The following is a 17,737-nucleotide window of genomic DNA, read 5'->3' on the forward strand; positions in this document are numbered from 1 at the left end:
TCAATACTAAATCTGTCTCCCTTCTTAAAAAAAAAACCGGCGTTATCCGAGTTAGGCGTATCTTCTGACATAACTTTAATAATCATATTAATCGGCAAAACCCGAATTTAGATAGTCCAATAACGACTGCACATGGACTTTAAATTTGATAACACATCGATAGGATAAAAACCGCATTGATAAAGAAACGATTCGGTTTTTTAGTGGTATATGCAATACTCTGCTATATCCCAAGAAAACAAAGGTATAACGCAAAAATAACTACTCTATAATATCTACTCTATAATACCAAAAACTGATTTTAGAAAAAATATTTAATTACCTTCTATTAACTGATCAACCATAGCATAAACATGCGAATTAGCTTCATCGGTCATAACCCATCCTCCAGTGGTAATTTCCAATCGTCCAGAATGTGCTAAAGATTTTAAAGCACTCTGTTTAATCGGATGAGCAGTTTCCCACCAAGCATTTAAAAAGGAAATTTCTGACCAGATGAACGTTAAATTTTGATACTGTTGCATTTTGGCGACCATATGGTTCAAGATTTGTTTCGATTGCGAATGGAAATAATTTTCAAAAGTCTTCAACCATCCTGGGTCGTTGTGCGAGTGCGGAACGATGATTACCTGGGAAAGGTAAAGGAAATCTCGGTCAGATTTATGGGGCCTACACGGCCGCCCCCAAGGCGGCTAGCCGATTTACGTTATTGAAGCCGTGATTTACGCGACACGCGATAAATGAAGTCGTTTTTGAGATTACGATTAACCGTATCGATACAAGTTGCGGTTTAACGTTTACGTTTTTCGTAAAATAAGAAAATATTTCTAAAAATAAACCAATTTCCTTTTAATCTAACAAAATACCTGACGTAAACATCAATTAAGACCGTGTAATTCGGTGTTAATTACAATCTATTTTTAGACAAGTCCACGCTTAATTAACACGATCTAAATAGGCCGATTTTAGATTGTTTTGTTTGTTACCTTTAAAGGTGGTCTTTCGGTATCCATCTTTTGCTTTTCGTATCGATCTTCGAACGATTTATCCCAGTATTCTTTACTGCGCATCCACGTCGGTTGAAATTCAAAATCCTTGAAGACATCCACGGTGTTTACGTCGGCTTCTGAAGAGTACAAATTCGGACACGATGACTCTTCGACGACATTCTTTCGCGGTTTCTTCGTGGTCGTCGTTTCGATTTTGTTGTCCGGTCGCTCTTTTATCTCGTTTCCTTCCTCGGCCACCACGTTGTTGTTGATGTTACGTTGCTCTTCGGCATCTCTGGTCTCATTATTGCTTATCTCTTCGACGTCCTCTTTGAGAGCTTCGCTTCTAGACACCACACCATCGTCAACATTATACGTATTATGAGCGTAATAAACGCAAAGTAACAACGATAATGTTACTGCCGCAAGAACTAGCGACTTTGGAGTAATTCTCATATAGAATCTAGCTACCATTTTCACTCAAGACAATTTTCTTTGGAGAGTAATTTTTTGAAAATTATTTTATATTAAGCCATGATATATTTATCAATGTATTAATTCGGGTTTCAGTCGATGTCTCGTCCAACGCATATCTGAAATGTACAAAAATAAATTATTAATTTTTTTGGTAAATAATAAGCTTTGTAATCGCTATCAATTTTTTATCAAACACAAAAAAAATTGTATATTTTATCAATTCGCGTAAAACCAACTTTTAAATGAATTCTAAATTTTATTGTGTTGGGTGTACCTTGGGTTATCTCTTTAACATTTCCACAGATCGGTATTATCAAGAGATATGTTTAAACCGTACGCGAATTTAAACCGTAGCCTAGTGAGACGACACCCGAATACAAAAAGCCTCCTTGCACGCGCGATCGAGTTTTGAACTCTTTTCGACAATGTAGGTCAGAAACGTTCAACACATTTAATTATAAAGATTAGAAGATCGATAAACACCCACGGATAAATCGTGAGTTGATAACACCACGAAATTATTAATTGTTGTTCTAGCAAACATTTATAATGTAAAAAAGGTGAATTATTGGAAAACCCAGCGAATAAAGACGTTCTTTTCAATCATATGGGTTTTAGGGTAACAATGGAAAGCCATTTCGGTGAGAATAATGATACTTGCATTCGTTTTCCATCGATGGGAACTCGCTCTGAAACGGACTTACTTTAGAGCTTTTTAATTAAAGCTGCGACGACGTAGTGAAAAATCGATTTAAATGTCAAAAGGGTGGCTCTTCTTTCACAAAAGAATCTTCTGTTTGTGATGCAGAAATTCAACGAGATCATGTACTTAAAAGTTTTAAGTGTTAAATTTTTTTAATTATAAATCGATACCAGTTCCTTAAATTTATATCGAGGAATACTTATTATCATCGAAATAGCTTGATAAAGAGGTCAATCGATCAAACACGTATTCTTGTATATCTATGTAGATATTTTTGCATGCGTTGAATACGATAGGGATGCAAATTCTCTTCTTTTAGCATGCAACAAAAAGTTGATTTGAATAAATCTAATTGGTTAGTTAATTCCAAAATATGCCTCCACAGTATTTAGATTTTTTAATCGAATTTGTTATTCAAATTTTGGAGTTATTTCAAAAACTATATCGTTATTAAAAATTTTGAAGGCTTTATGATTCTACTTTAAGGTTCCTAAAGATATTTCAGGCAGTTCTAAAGAGCTGTCCTCCAACGTTATTGAGATAGATTAAACATTTTATGTATCATACCACTGCATGTAGGAATATGTATGGTATGAGGCAAATATCTCCTGGTTTTGGTATCTTGTCTGTGATCGATCAAAACATGGTTGAATGGATAGGATTTTCATTTGAGTTAGAAATGTAATTAAAATGGAGCGAATGTATTGAGAGAGGAATTTATAACTTTTTGAAAACGTTGTTAAATGTACACATTTTGCACCAAAATATTTTTAAGTATTATTCGAAATATTTGTTAACTTGTTCATTATTATTCAATGATGTATTTGGTGAGGTATTCATAACTTTTATGATTTTGAAAACGTTGTTAAATGTATATGTTTTACTTCAAAATATTTTAAGTATTTTTGTACTTACATAAAGTACTATAATTATTTATACCAGCTATTCCTAATTAGGTTTATCAGTGGATAACATCGTTTAAACAACAAACGTGGTATTTATACATAAACAAAAATACATTTTGTTCTAATATTTTAATATAAGATAAAAAACGAGTTTTCTGTGATTGGTGAACACTGATTTCTAATACATCTAATTTGTGACCTGTTTCGTGACTTATTTTTTGCTTGAAGCAGTGATGAAAAATATTGCTCACACAGATATGTAGTTAGAAATGGAATTAAATCTACAAAGTTTTGTTTCCTAAGTGCAATTCATTAAACGTAGCCCAGAAGTTGGGCAGGTTTTTGTTTGGTAGCTAAATCAATAAAATCTTCGTTGACCTCCAAGTACATGTATTGTATTCTAAAATATAATTCAAAACACTTATAAGTTTTGAAATGAATTCACATTTCGCCTTTCTGAGTCCATTCTCCCATAATTCTACTTTCAAAATAATTGCATCAATTTTAATTTCAACCTGGAAGTAATCGAAGTTTCCTCCTTGTAATTTTATATTCAAATCATCGAGGTGATTAAATATTGGTTAGGAACACCATTTTTACAAAGAATCGTAAATTGCTTAAACTTTTTGGAGAAAATTTTTCAAAAAAGTGAGATTGTTGCGCTTCCAAAATAGACCTACCACATTTCTATGCATTAGGAGTGTATACTTTTAATAAAAGAGAGGTGGAAGTACTGGTTGTACAACATTAAGAGTTAATCAACCAAAACGGGGAAGGAATGACCCGCTTGTAGTGGTTCCTGCCGATAAGGGACAAGTTACTGTAGTTTTGAACCAATCCCAATATGTTAATAAATCCCTCACATTAGTATCTGACTCTTTCACGTATACTTAAAGTAGGTACTTTAGGTACTTAAGTCTGACCTCACCTCCTCCATCCAGAGGAAGCAGAACAAGCTTTGCAAGGAACTGCTTGATAAAGAATACATCTCCAAGCAAATATATAGGTCTTTGGTGTGTTATAATGGTATAGCTCCGAAATTTTATGTCCTCCCTAAGATACACAAAGAATTTCCTTTGTCGGGTCTCCTATTTATTGGTTGTCTAGCTACCTGGCTACTACCTTGTACAATATCAGTGACTCCTTTGCTTTTGCTGACGAGATGGGAAATCTGACCTTGCCTCCTAATTTTGTGTCTTTGGATGTCGTCTCTCTTTTCACCAATATCCCCTTACAACTGGTGATTAATAGGTTATCGGCGGAGTGGAACTTAATACAACCTCACACGCAGATGCTTCATGATTTATTCCTCAAGATCATCGAGTTTTTATTCGATTCCTCGGTTTTCTCCTTTCGTGGTAAGTTCCACAAACAAAGGTTTGGCACACCCATGGGTAGTCCTCTCACTCCTATCTTAACCACCATTGTCATGGACTAGATTTTGGATGGTTGCTTTCCCAAGTTTCTATTCCAACTACCTTTCATTTATAAATATGTCGATGACATTATCTGCTCTGTTCCGTACGACAGATTATTGGTTGTGCAAAGGGAGTTCAACTCTATCAAGCCCCACATCCAATTCACCATCGAGACCGAATCTGATAATAGTGTTCCCTTTTTGAACTCACGTGTCATTAGAAAGAGTAATCAACGCGTTGTCTTAGATTGGTATAGAAAGCCCACTTACTCTTGTCACTTCATTAATTTCTTCTCATGCCATCCTATTCAAACAAAAATTAACACTCTTAAAGTTATGAAGAATAGGGTTCTACGCATTTCAGGCCAAGAGTTTAGAGATCGTAACTTTAAACTCCTATCAGATATATTCTGTAATAACGGTTTTCCTTGTTCGTTAGTTAATAGAGTCCTCCATTCTTCGGATAGGCCAACCCATAACATTCCCAGTCAGAACGCCACACAACAGCTTGCTTGGTCGATGACGCACCCTCCTGATGACGATTTGCCCATAGCACCTCCCACTTTTGCTAAGATCCCCTTCATTCCCGGTCTCACTGACAATTTAGTGAGATGTGCTATTTTGGCACTACGCCCCAATACCTTAAATCAAGGGTGTCACAACACAGTAGAGACTGTGCTGCTCTGAAATCTAGTGGTACTGCACTTGCTGAACATCATGTCTCTACGCACCATAAGTTTGACTTTGATCAGACCAAGATTCTCTGCAGAGAAAACTTATACAACAGGAGACTCTTCCTTGCGATGTTTCACATTTCCGCCTTGTTTAACACCGTCAACTTTAGAACTGACTCCCAGAGTCTTAGCGACATTTACTGCCATTGATTAAACTGTCCAACAAGCCTTCCGTAGATTCCTTTAGGCCTGATTCCTCCTTGGGTTCTTTACGGTTTTGATATGACCTCCCCCCCTTTTAGTGTTTCACCATTTTGGGTGTGTTGAAAGCCTTCGGGCATCATAGGATTTTAGTAGAAATTGAAAATTTATATGTAACTGGTTTACGCAGCCTCACAGCCCTTTTTGTTCAAAAATTTTACACCGGGCATGTTTCGGCCATTTGTCTTGCCCTTTTAATTTTGTTTAGTACTCCCCCTTTTCCCTGGTTGTGTTCCATAGAACCAATATTTAACGTTTGCGTCGGCCTTCTGCCGTTTGTTAATTTCGGCCTTTATTGTAATAAATTTTTAATTAAATTTTATTAAGACTTAGTGCTACTTGTAGGGTCCGTTTTGTAAGTTTCTGGCCCTTGACTTGTTCCTTTCTCTTCTTCCTTGCGTCTTGGGTGTTTTCCAATAACAACGTCATCTTCTCTCTCTGTCTAACGTCAACCTGGTGACTTTCGTTTTCTTAAGTTTTTCCACCAGAGACAGTTGCCGTCCCTTGTTCGATCGGTTTCGCGCCTTAATTAGTGTTTTTGGTCTGGATATCATCTTCTTTCTCTATAGATGTCTTTTTGGGGACTTCTTATTCAACATCAATGTACTAATGTAACAGTTTTTACATTTTAACCTCTAAATTAAGTCTTGAAATGTTAGAATCACGTGTAATGTCTCCTTCATCTCTTTGTAGCGTACCCTGACGAAGATAAGAATATATTTATTGAAAGTTTGGTCCAATTAAAGGAGGTTTTTTGATTCCTTCCCCGTTTTGGTTAATTTCCCAATAATTAAACTTAACTTTTAATAAAATTTGTCATTTTTAAGCATTCAACCAAGTGCTCTTTTAATTATGTAAGCCCTGAGACCTGCATTATCATCATCGACTCGACAATCCATTGTGGATCCTGGATCCTCCTCCACTCTGCTCAATCTGTTCTGGTCCCCTTCAAAGTCTTAAGGTCATCCTCGCCATTATCCACTGCACACAGGGGCTGCCAATTCTTCTTCCCTCCAATTTACCTGTCTGTCGCGCTTTTCTTAGTAACCTCCGAATCTGGCATACGATACACATGACCCGTCCATTTCAAATATAAAAATCGAAAAATCGAAATATCGCTTCTTTCTGGTTTTAACTATATCGGGATCCTTGAAAATCCGATGTAACTCAAATAATATCATCTGCACTGTGTACGATTACGGACCCGTCAATTTTTCTGAGGACCTTATATTCAAAACTCCATCAATTTGACTTAATGTCCACGACTTCGCTCAGTGTGTGAGGACCGTTCTCGCTAGTGTCTTGTATATTGTTTTCTTTATACTGTGGGTTGGGTTGGGCCTTGTGAGCAGAAGTGTATTTGATGCAGAAAAGAAGTATCTACGACCGATACAAGTAAATGCGACTATTCGGGGTGTACGGTTCAGGTTTTAATTAAAGAAACAACTTTTTAAAAAGCTAATATTTCGGTTATTTATTGTAACCTTCCTCAGAGCATTTTTTATTGTTGTTTTTTGAAACTAACAATTGTAGAACAACCGAAAAACATCATCATAATTAACGGATCATAAAGGATCAAGCGAACTATTAACACAACTGGATGAATCAACGTGCGTACAAGATGCCTCTAGAAGTGTATTTGAACACCATGAAGACACTTGTTTGCGTCTTTGATACATCGTCTGATTTCATCCCTGTATTTATTGCTGGTGTCCACGAGAGATCAATTTGTTCAAAGAAGTATTCGCCAAAATGAATTATTGATAAAGGGTTGCTTGGCGGATCTCTAGTGGGAACCACGTACTTTGGTTAATAGTCGGGCCAACGCAACGACTATTTTACTGCGACCCACAAGTAGTAGTACAATGAGTCTCTCTGTCTCAGACCTTGCTTTATTTGGAAGCTCTTGGAGACATCTGTTTGTATCCTAACAGATAATATTATGTCTGTTATCGCCATTTGGGTTAGATATACGCGTTCCTCTAGTATCTCAAATTATATCATAGTGTTAAGGAGCGCGGATCTATTGATGTTCTCAATCTGTTCTTGGCTGAATTGTCTTTCTTCGAAGTATTTTCAATTCCTCCCTATTGAGGGCCCTGTACTCTTCTTTCATGTCCTTTGTACACCTGGTATGACTAGTTTTTAAACAAGCCTGATTTGTTCTGTTTGTTGCTGTCTGGCATTCCTCATCAAACCACTCGTCTTTTTTGCCTGGCTTGATTACTTCCAGCAATTACTTGTGTAATTATTATCTCATTGGATCTTGCCAACAGTTTTCCTAATACCTTCTAGACTCTCGATATTCTCTTTCATCGGTGCATCGGTGCCTTTTAAGGCCATGTTCAAATGGGCTCTCTAAATTTTACCATTACTAGATAGTGATTGCTATCTATATTTGGGTCGCGGCGACTTCACACGGTTAGAAGGTTTGAGACATGTAGGGCTTCTATGAGGACATGGTCAATCTGATTAACAGTGCCATTGTTGGGAGATTTTCAGGTCCCTTTATGGATATCTCTATGCGGAAATCGTGTTCCTCCTATTATAATAGGAGAAAAAAATTATAATTAACATTGATTTGGAGCTTTCGCAATTTATTACTCTATTATCGTTGAAATCCTCGTGTAGACTTCCAAGGCCTATAGTTCGTAGAAATAATTTTTCTCCCCCTACTTTGGCGTTTAAATCTCCGATAATGAACTTTATATCGTGTTTTAGGCACTTATCATACTCTTTATCTAGGTGTTTATAGAAAGTGTTCCTTCTTATAATTCCTATTCCCGTCCATCTCATTTCCTAGTTTTTTTCCGCTCTCGTTAGCCCTAACTCTGTTTCCCACCGGGATTAGTTACCATAGTCTTCCACAGAGTCGCTCAGATTATCGTGGAGTACCAGATGTATGGAAAACCAAGTAGATACACAAACCCTTTCTATTGCTATGCTTTCAATTCTTTTTTGCACTGTGTTACTTATCAGTGAAATTTTTGTCGCTAATAAGATGAGTTATTCAGCAATAATGTGTGGTTTAGCTTTTTGAAAGCTTTTTTGATTAGTTGAGACACCTTATTTCCTATGGACACATACAACGATTTTTGAAGGAGTCATTATCTGTTTTAGTTGATGCTGTTTATCTACTCTATATATTTAATCGTGAAGATTCCATCGCATCAGAACAAAGCATTACAAAGCAGCTTTACCAAATATAGTAATTTTAGATTTTTATCTTCTGAAAAAAAGGAGTCAGGGAGTTTGTTATAATTGTGGTGGTAAATGTTTCGATCCTCATCAATTACTTTGTTGCAAGTAACAAAAAGTAATGAAACTGTAATCCAGTCTCATCGCGATCTACTTCGATAATGTCGATATTTCGATCGGTCTCAATTTCGATATTTAGATATGTACTAAATAGGTATAGTTTACGTGTAGCTCGGGAAATGGAGGCGAAGTTAGAACATGTCTGTTACCAAAACTCAATAATAAATGCGTTGAACTAGGTTAAATTAATTCATGGTTGCAAATTTGTTCTTCATCTAATTAAATCTTAATCAAGTTTGTTATTCAAAAGACTTTTTCAACAAACCTACCGTTTATCTTTCAACCTGATTATTTAAATGAGTTTAAAACTGTAAACTTTAATTATACAAAACTTTATTTTGAGTGTTATCTAGTACGATATATGCTCGAGATATTATGAAACAAAAATAAAATAATGTCGGTACTATAGAAACGAAGAGTGGACGAATGTTATCGCGATAGATTAGTGTAAATTTATATTATCTTTTTAAAATGTTGTTTATATCGGATTTTACATCATACCAAATTGACAAATGATTAATCCCAATAAGAATTACTTATTGAAGTTCAGTATGATAGTGAAGTGGTTGAGATAATGACGTAGGTAACATTTCCACCACTAGATATTCAGGGCAAACGTTTTACTTGAAAAAGAAAGTACTTATTACATTTATTATGGAAATGTGTGATAATAAGTTATAGCCTATGACAAAACGGAAGAAAATAAAACGCACAAAGAAAGATACAAGATATAGGTGAATTTTTAGGATAAAATAAGATGAAACCAGAAAAATGATGTGACGTCGGTTTCAAAAGGAGGAGTGTTATGAAAATGTGGCATTTATTCTAACAGTAAGATCGTTATTGTCACAGTCACTCAATAAAAATAGGACCATCAAACAAGTTCATACTCGGGCGATTTCCTAAATAGTTACAAACCAAAGTGGACAAACCTATAAAAAAATTCCGCGAGGAGTTAAAAATAAATGAGGAAATAGTCCAAAATTAGTTTATATGGGTTAAAACAGTAGCACATAGGTGATTGAAGAAGTTCGTTATTTGTTTGGGAAAAAGAATCTTAGAAGAACAACTAACACTACTTACATGACTTAATTACGAGTTAATTATTTACTTCATGATTAATTATTATTGGTATGATGTCCACAGTACAGAATTTAGTAAATCATTACCATACAAATTTCTTAGAATACACAGAAAGTGCATCAAAATCTACAAATCACTAAGAATAAAGAGACAAATAAAAAAGTATCATTTGATCTATATAAGACAATATAAGTTATCAATACAATAATAATAGAATCAAATATATTTATATAATTAACGACTCCTATTCCGTGTTGTACGAATCACTCTTCACCTTTTAGACTTCATACGAATGCTTCAAGAGTTACTTTAAATGCAGTTTTATTGAAACGAGTTGGAGAAAGAGAACAGCGAAAATGCGAAAAGCTAAATTGCTGAACTGATTCAGTCAACGTTTCCATCGCAGGAACAAAAAAGCTTAAAAGCACCAACAAGACCAAGGATCTACGAAAAGCCTATAAAACATCTCGTCAAAGATTTGTCCCTTTTTATAGGAAATACGGACTCATACGTTAAAGATTTAACACAAGTTATGCAATAAATTGACGGTATTTCCTTGGAGCAACAAGACATTTTACTCAGTTTCGGCGTGAAATCACTTTTTAGCAAAGCGTTAATTGTAAATGATAACATTTACCATGCAAAAAGAAAAAGATAATCGACCAGCATTATTAAGACCAATATTATAATCAAAGTTCTCGTAGCAAATAAGAAATAGAGATTTGATTTTATTTGCACGACGAGTTAGCTTAAGTTATGTAATATAATTTCGTACTTTACCAAACAACATTTAGGCCCACTTTTGTCACCTCTTGATAAATTTATCCCGAAGATAAATTCAGATTTTTGATCAATGAGAGCGCTTAAAACCCCTATAACTATGGTAATTATCCTCTAGATAGACAATACATTATTATTATTTTTTGCTATTGTTATCCCTACAACAATAATATGTGGTTATCATAAATTGCAAAAATTCATTCCTTTCTTTAATTACTATGATAAGCAAAAATATTCACAATGACATACATACCAAAGATGTATATTTAACAAATCATTAATATTTGATAAAAAATTATTATAAAAACTGATATTTAAAATTATCCACCATTTTTTTTTTCGAAATGTTAAATTAGTAATTAAATCATAAATAAATAATATCCATCTTCTCTTGAAAGCTTTAAAAAGCTCCTGATATTTACCATTTTTTACATAAAATATTTTTAATTTTTGTCAAAAATAAAACGAATTTTTATTTGTGTAATAAAATTAAATAGTGTGACCTTGAATTCCATACTTAATCCAAATGACGTTAAATGTAGTACCTACACTACATATTTTGGTCTTATCGAGAAAAGTCCTGGTTAAAATGCTTGTGTTCGTGCAAAAATCAGTTATATCAATTTCTTCAGTTAAGTGTTCTTTTTAGAATAGAAATATTTAAAAACATATTGTTAAGTCACTTGCGGAATAATTAATAAACCGAGAAAATGAATGATTTATTCATTAATGAACTTTATTATTAAAGTTGACCATTAAAATTTAAAATACGCAAAAAAAAACAAGTTTTGTTAATGAACTACGTAATATTTTTTTAAATTTGAATAATAGATGAGTAATATGGACATACTTATCGATAACTTTAGATTTGAGGGGATGACAGGGTTCACATTAATTGGGGAGTTGCGAAGAAGTGGAGGTAAGAGTCAATAATCAATAATCTTTGCAATTACTTATTTAAGAATCTTCAGCAGAAAGACCAAGTTTAGAATATATGAAATGCTAATAAGACCTGTAGAAACCTGTGCGGCTGAAAGGTGATGCGAAGAAAGAAAAGATCAGGCTGGGAGTGTCTGTGCGGAAGATCCATTAGATTTTACTCAGGAGGAAGACGATAGATGGAGAATCAGGATGAACCATAAACTGGGTAACACGATGGCTGGGACATCTACACAGGATAGAGCATGACAGACTCACGATAGTGCTGACTAGATGGAAACCGACAGAGAGGAGAAGGCAAGGAAGGCCACGAAGGACATGGAAGATGGGAGCAAAAAACGATTTACTGACTATGCGTGCTGAACGATGGAAGGAGGTTGCCGAGGAGAAAGGAATATGGGGCGTGATTATTTTTCACTTTACACTGCATTTCAAACAGCTAGTTCAGAGAGACCTCAACAAGAGTTAAAAGCAATAATATTACAAAGTGGTCTGCGATAATTCTTTCAACCTTTATGCCTAAAGAACCTGGAATTTTTCGTGAAGAAAATGATCTTAATGCATAGATCAGTAAAGAACTTCATCTGTCATTGACAGACACACTCCCACCAACTGCGAAACTGGCATACCACAGAAAGTACAAGGTATGTAACAATATAAGTTGTATAACCATAGAGCCAGTAATGCTTTTCAGAAGTTATCTCCAAATTCTTCTTATTAATCCTATTACAGAATCAGAAGAATAGTCTTATTTAATATTGAACTCTCTATAAATAGACGTTCCAGGAGAGAGCACTGTGGTGAAAGACCTACACACAAATTGAGTTCAGTTAACAATAATATAAGTTAACATCGATATACTCCTGTATATAACAACGTTTAAAACATGGCGGTCTTGCTTTTGGTGCGAAATGAAGTAGTTAAACCTGTGCTATTTTCATAGAAACTGAACGTGTGCGTTTGATTAAAGGTGGTTAATATAATCATCATGCCTTTTTTCGATAATTCTCAAGTTAACAAGATAAAAACAATATTAAAGCAGTCCATTACGGAGCGTTTCGCCGAAGATGAAATTCAAAACCTGTTATTAGAAAAACTTGCGCTCCTCTTTGAGGATGCGCATAAACAAGCGGGACAGATAGTTAATTTGGAGAAAGAGAATTTAAAGCTTCATAAGGAGGTTGACCGTCTCGAGCAGTGCACGAAGTGGAATAACATTAGAATTTTTAGGATAGAGGAAAAGTTGGATGAATCCAAACGCAATTGTCATGGGTATTTTCAATGAAAAACTCGATGTGAAGCTAGCCTTGAATGCGCTCATCGGTTGGGGCCGTAAGATACGACGGCTAAGACGGCAATGATAGTAAAATTTGCTAGAGTAGACCACAAATATCAAATTCTGAACATGGAAAAGAAGCTTAAAGGATCAAAATTAGTAATAACTGAGGATCTCACTGGAATGCGATATAGGTTGTATCAGCAGACAACAGAAGTGCATGGAAAAACAAACGTTTGGACTGTCAGAGGGTCCATTTATTGACGAATAAGAAATAGGAAATTTAGGATAAATGATGTCTCCGATCTTCTTAAAGGTGACCCCCCTGTACCTCCTCGAGCTGAGCCTCCCTTGGTCGAAGTTGCTGGTGATGGACTTCTTGGTAATGAGCCCAGAAGAGCCCGAAGGCAGCGGATCATTTGAATGCTGGAATAGTTGATGAAAGGTTTCTCTCCTTCTTCTTATTATTATTGCTTATTGTTAGTTTTTTTTATTTTTTGGTTGAACTGACAGAGTGTGCTAACTATAAGTGTCCTTGTATTGTTGTGATTTGTACTCTTATTTGAGTTTCTTGTCTGTCTTGCTCTCCCACTCATCGCTCATCCGATGATATGTATGATATCTTTGCTCCGAGACATGGATAAGCTCGAATGCTGACCACTGGGTGTATGCTATTGAAAATCATACACGATCAACGCGATCGTGTTGGGGGTGAAGTTGGAGTGTATGTGGGGCGGGGTTACGACGTTGAGGTGATCTTTGATGAGGTTTTGCCGTTTGTAGAGCAGCTATGGGTTAGAATAAATAAGAAGCAGATTAGTATAACTTTGGGTATAATTTACAGACCGGATGTCAACTTGCCTAGTTTTTTTAAATAATTTCGAGGCGGTTTTGTAGATGCTTTTCCCTGTATCGAATAATTTGATTTGTGTGGAGGACTTTAATATTAACGCCTGTAAGATAAATGACATATATCACAACCGCTTTCTGCCAATCATTCAGCCTTTTTGTCTCAATCAAGTGATTGACTCTCCAACACGTATAACATTAAATAATGTAACACTGATTGATTCGCTTGTGTTTGTTGTTTTAGACATCTTTGGTAGTCAGAATGAGTTGCCGCGTGTTGTACATTATAGAGATTTCAAACATTTTTGCTATGAAGATTTCTTGATCTGGAAATAGCACCGTAGCAAAATATACTAAGATATAAATTAATTATAAGTTAACTTCATAACTTCACTAATGTTAGCATTCAAAGGGAAAAGAAGGCATATCTTGCTCAGGTGGCTAGTAGAGGTAATAGTCATGATCTTTGAAAAAGTTTTCGAAATATGGGAATAATTAGTTGGAAGCAGAGGTCAATACCTGATGGTCTTGGTAATGAGAATGTTATAAATGAATATTTTCTTTCAAGTCAAGTTGAATCGCTGGGTGATGCCGATATGATAAGTTACTTTGAGACTCATACTCTACCAACTGTGGTAGAGCGACTAAGTTTTGCCTATATATGAGTCGGAGGTCTTTGATTTGCTGCAGTCGATTAAAAGTAAAGTCTCTAATACTAAATCTCTGTTGCCCAACGATATTACCATATTTATATTTATATATTAATTATATGACATATAATTAATTATTGATTGGAAACCTCGATATTCCCTGATGCATGCAAAGGAAGCTCTTGTTACTCCAGTGCCTAAACTAGCTAACCGTTTACATCTTAAGGACTTTAGGCCTATCAGTATTTTATCTTCCTTATCTAAAATCTTCGAAAAATGTATTGCAGGACAGCTGTTTGAGCACCTTGAAAATATTAATGTTTTACCGACGTGTAAATCTGGTTTTCGCTCAGGGTATAGCTGTACAACGGCCCTTTTGGACATGAATGATGATCACACAGCAGCACAAGCACATTGTGCTTGTGCTGTTGGATTTTTCAAAAGCGTTCGATACATTGCATCAGAAAACTCTTCTGTCAATTCTGAAATTTTCAGGACTTTCGGAACAAGCTATAAAACTTTTTGAGAGTTATCTGGATCATCGTTGTCAGATTGTGAATTTAAGTAGGAGGTACTCGAATGTGGGTATGATTTCGTCGGGGGTTCCTCAGGGTTCTGTCCTTGGCCCTATTCTGTACCAAGTTTATACTGCGTATCTACATAAAGTTTTACGATATTGCAAAGTTCATGTGTATGCTGATGATACCCAATTGTAATTCACATTATCCATACATTATCCAACTCCAACATATCCATGATATCAGGATATGTTAGATTCACGAAATAAAATCATTTCTGACCTTAACAGATTAAGTTCTGAGTCTGCTAAATTAAGCTTGTTGGTCTTTGGGAATGCTGTTACCATACTAAAGGCAACTTGAGGGTTGTACTTGGTGGGGTACAATTAAATATTGTTGATGATGCTCGGAATCTAGGTATAATGTTGGACTCAACTTTAAGATTCCGTACTCCACACTTAAACTATTGTGTAGCAGAAAGCACTTACTGAATCAGTCTATATGATCTCGCCTTTGTGATGCTTTGGTATTATCCATTTTTAATTACGGGGATGCTGATTATAATTCGTGCGTTGATAGTCAGATCTCTCTTCGCATACAGCGGTTGCAAAACTTATGTTTGCGTTTTATTTATGGAATTAGAAAAAGGAATAGAATATCTTATGGGCTGCAGTGGGTTGGCTGGTTGGACATGTCTCGCCGGAGATTGTTACATTTAGCCTGTCTATATGAAACCACCTCATCTTCTATGCCTACAAAAAAGAACCACACAACGAAGAATGAAAAGGTGGGAACTGTATTCAAATCAACGATAGCCAACATCAGAATTCATGCGACCTACTGACTATAGCAAACCTAAAGAAAGGACGGAGCAAGCTTTGGGCTGACAATAAAGAAATTGGAGAAGGTATGAAAATACAACAGAAACGCATGAAAGTGTAAAAGTGGTAGCAAAACTATATCAGTTAGTTCCTGGTTGTCATGATTATTACGAATCTGATGTTGCGGAATGGTTAAATATAGACAAAAATGATCTAGGCCATAAAATCCTCGATAAGAACGACATTATCATCACGTTTGAAGTATCTGAAGATCAAACGCCTATAAAAGTGAAGAGGATCTTGCAAATGACAACTATCATGTCAGTGAATCTTCGCATGCTCATGACAATTTCCAAAGAAGTTTATAAAACAATGTTTGAAACAAATTCTTGTTTTTATTTGGAGGAGAAGCTGCATGTTTTATTGTTCTTCCACCTCTGATGTACTTATTCTGTCCATGCCACCAATGAGTATCATACTTATGCAGAAATTTTTATGAAAACAAAATATAGATATGTTCTATTTATAGGTCAATACATAATAAAATATGGATTTGGAATGTCACCCGCCATTCGTAACACCCAATTTCTACTTTTATTTGAATTAAATTATACCACGGCAATAATTTTTACTTCTTTCTTTTTTTTCAATAACACGTTATAAAAAAAGTATTCCTTTACAGCCTTTATACATAAATAACTGTAAGTCTTATATTTTTTTCCTTTGGGTTTCATTCTATTACCACAGTCGTTTTAGAACCGCTGTTGTAATGGGATAGATAAGTCGGGATCGTAAAATCTCGAAGGGACGAGTATTTTATGTCTCTCCAGTCTGGGGGGGTTGGCTTAGCGAACCGAAAATTGCAGTCTCGAACGAAATCATTCTATGCCCGCACGGCTTGTACGTTATACAAGGCTACGTGCAGAAAACAGACACGAAGCTTTTATTTTACTATTATTTAAACAAAAAACATCAACATAATACAAAAATCAATACTTACTAACAATTTTTTTGGATCTAAGTTAAGCAGAGAAGAGGAAGATTAACAAAAACGTTAATTTGAAGTACTTTGTTGGTCTGGTGACGTCATTATTGTTAAAGTCGTTGGAGTCGACGATTTTTTTCTCTATGTAATCGACTAATTACTATAGGTAGTATTCTTAGCAAGTTTCGGATGCCCGCGGGTACCCTTTTTTTGACAGCGACGTTATTTCGGTAATTATTCCGGGAAAAATGACGTTTTCTCGAAGCGGGTCTCGTTTCGGAATTGGTCACCTCAAATTAATTGGTTACAAGGAATTACTCTAATTAGCGAATTGACTCCGGAGTCAGATGATGGCGAAAAATGGTCGACGAAGAACCGTAGTTTACGAATGGCATGCAATTAATGCAGTCCCCGGTTGCGATTGCAATTTCTTTTTTCATAAAAGTTTCCTAAACAAGTTAAAAATAAATACTTTGTCAAAAACCGCGTTTACAAAGAAAAAGTTTAAATTAGTGGAAAAAGTCTCTGATTAAAAGTAATAAGTAACCCCAACAAACTAGTTCACCCCGCAATATATACTGAGAATGCACTACGTTCAAGCTGTTCGCCCCTTATTTTTGGTTTTATTTCTTGGTGGACAACGTGTCCTAGCAATAAACTTCAAGATAAAACGTCCCCTGTAAAGCCACAAAGGCATTACCTTGCAGTTCTACGAAATACAGGGCTTGTAATTCTTAAATTCTCTTTTTACATGAAACTTTCGAAGAAAAAAGATACCTCAACCCAGTTTATACTAAAGTACACTTTTAATTGGACACAAATTCTATTAAAACTCTTCCGGACAATTTATAACAATCCGGAAAAGCTTCCCATAATAATATTGTGAAAAATTCTCTTTTATGTGTATCAAAAACATTACCCGGACACGGTTTTTAAGTCGGCCAGCGGATCGTAACGAACGACGCCAATTTCGGAGTCGTTAAATCCGAAACACAATGATTTATGTGCAATAAAACATCCGAACGACTACAAGTGTGTTTGCATTTAAAGCGATGCACGCCATTATTACAGTCATTTTTTTTTCACCCAAAC

At 35.4% G+C, this 17,737-nt stretch overlaps 1 protein-coding gene across 1 annotated transcript in view; it reads right to left on the minus strand.

Moving 5' to 3' along the window:
* Window positions 1-17,737, minus strand: part of LOC111415592 (alpha-Mannosidase class II b) — a 98,000-nt gene that overhangs the window by 36,348 nt on the left and 43,915 nt on the right. The window contains exons 2-3 of the mRNA XM_071197017.1: window positions 987-1,582; window positions 323-629 (exon numbers count right to left, since the gene is read on the minus strand). Coding sequence (XP_071053118.1) covers window positions 323-629; window positions 987-1,463 — 784 coding nt within the window. The 5' untranslated portion in view covers window positions 1,464-1,582. The remainder of the gene's footprint in view (window positions 1-322; window positions 630-986; window positions 1,583-17,737) is intronic.

Source organism: Onthophagus taurus, chromosome 6 (genome assembly GCF_036711975.1).
Source record: "Onthophagus taurus isolate NC chromosome 6, IU_Otau_3.0, whole genome shotgun sequence".
Classification (NCBI taxonomy): Eukaryota; Metazoa; Arthropoda; class Insecta; order Coleoptera; family Scarabaeidae; genus Onthophagus; species Onthophagus taurus.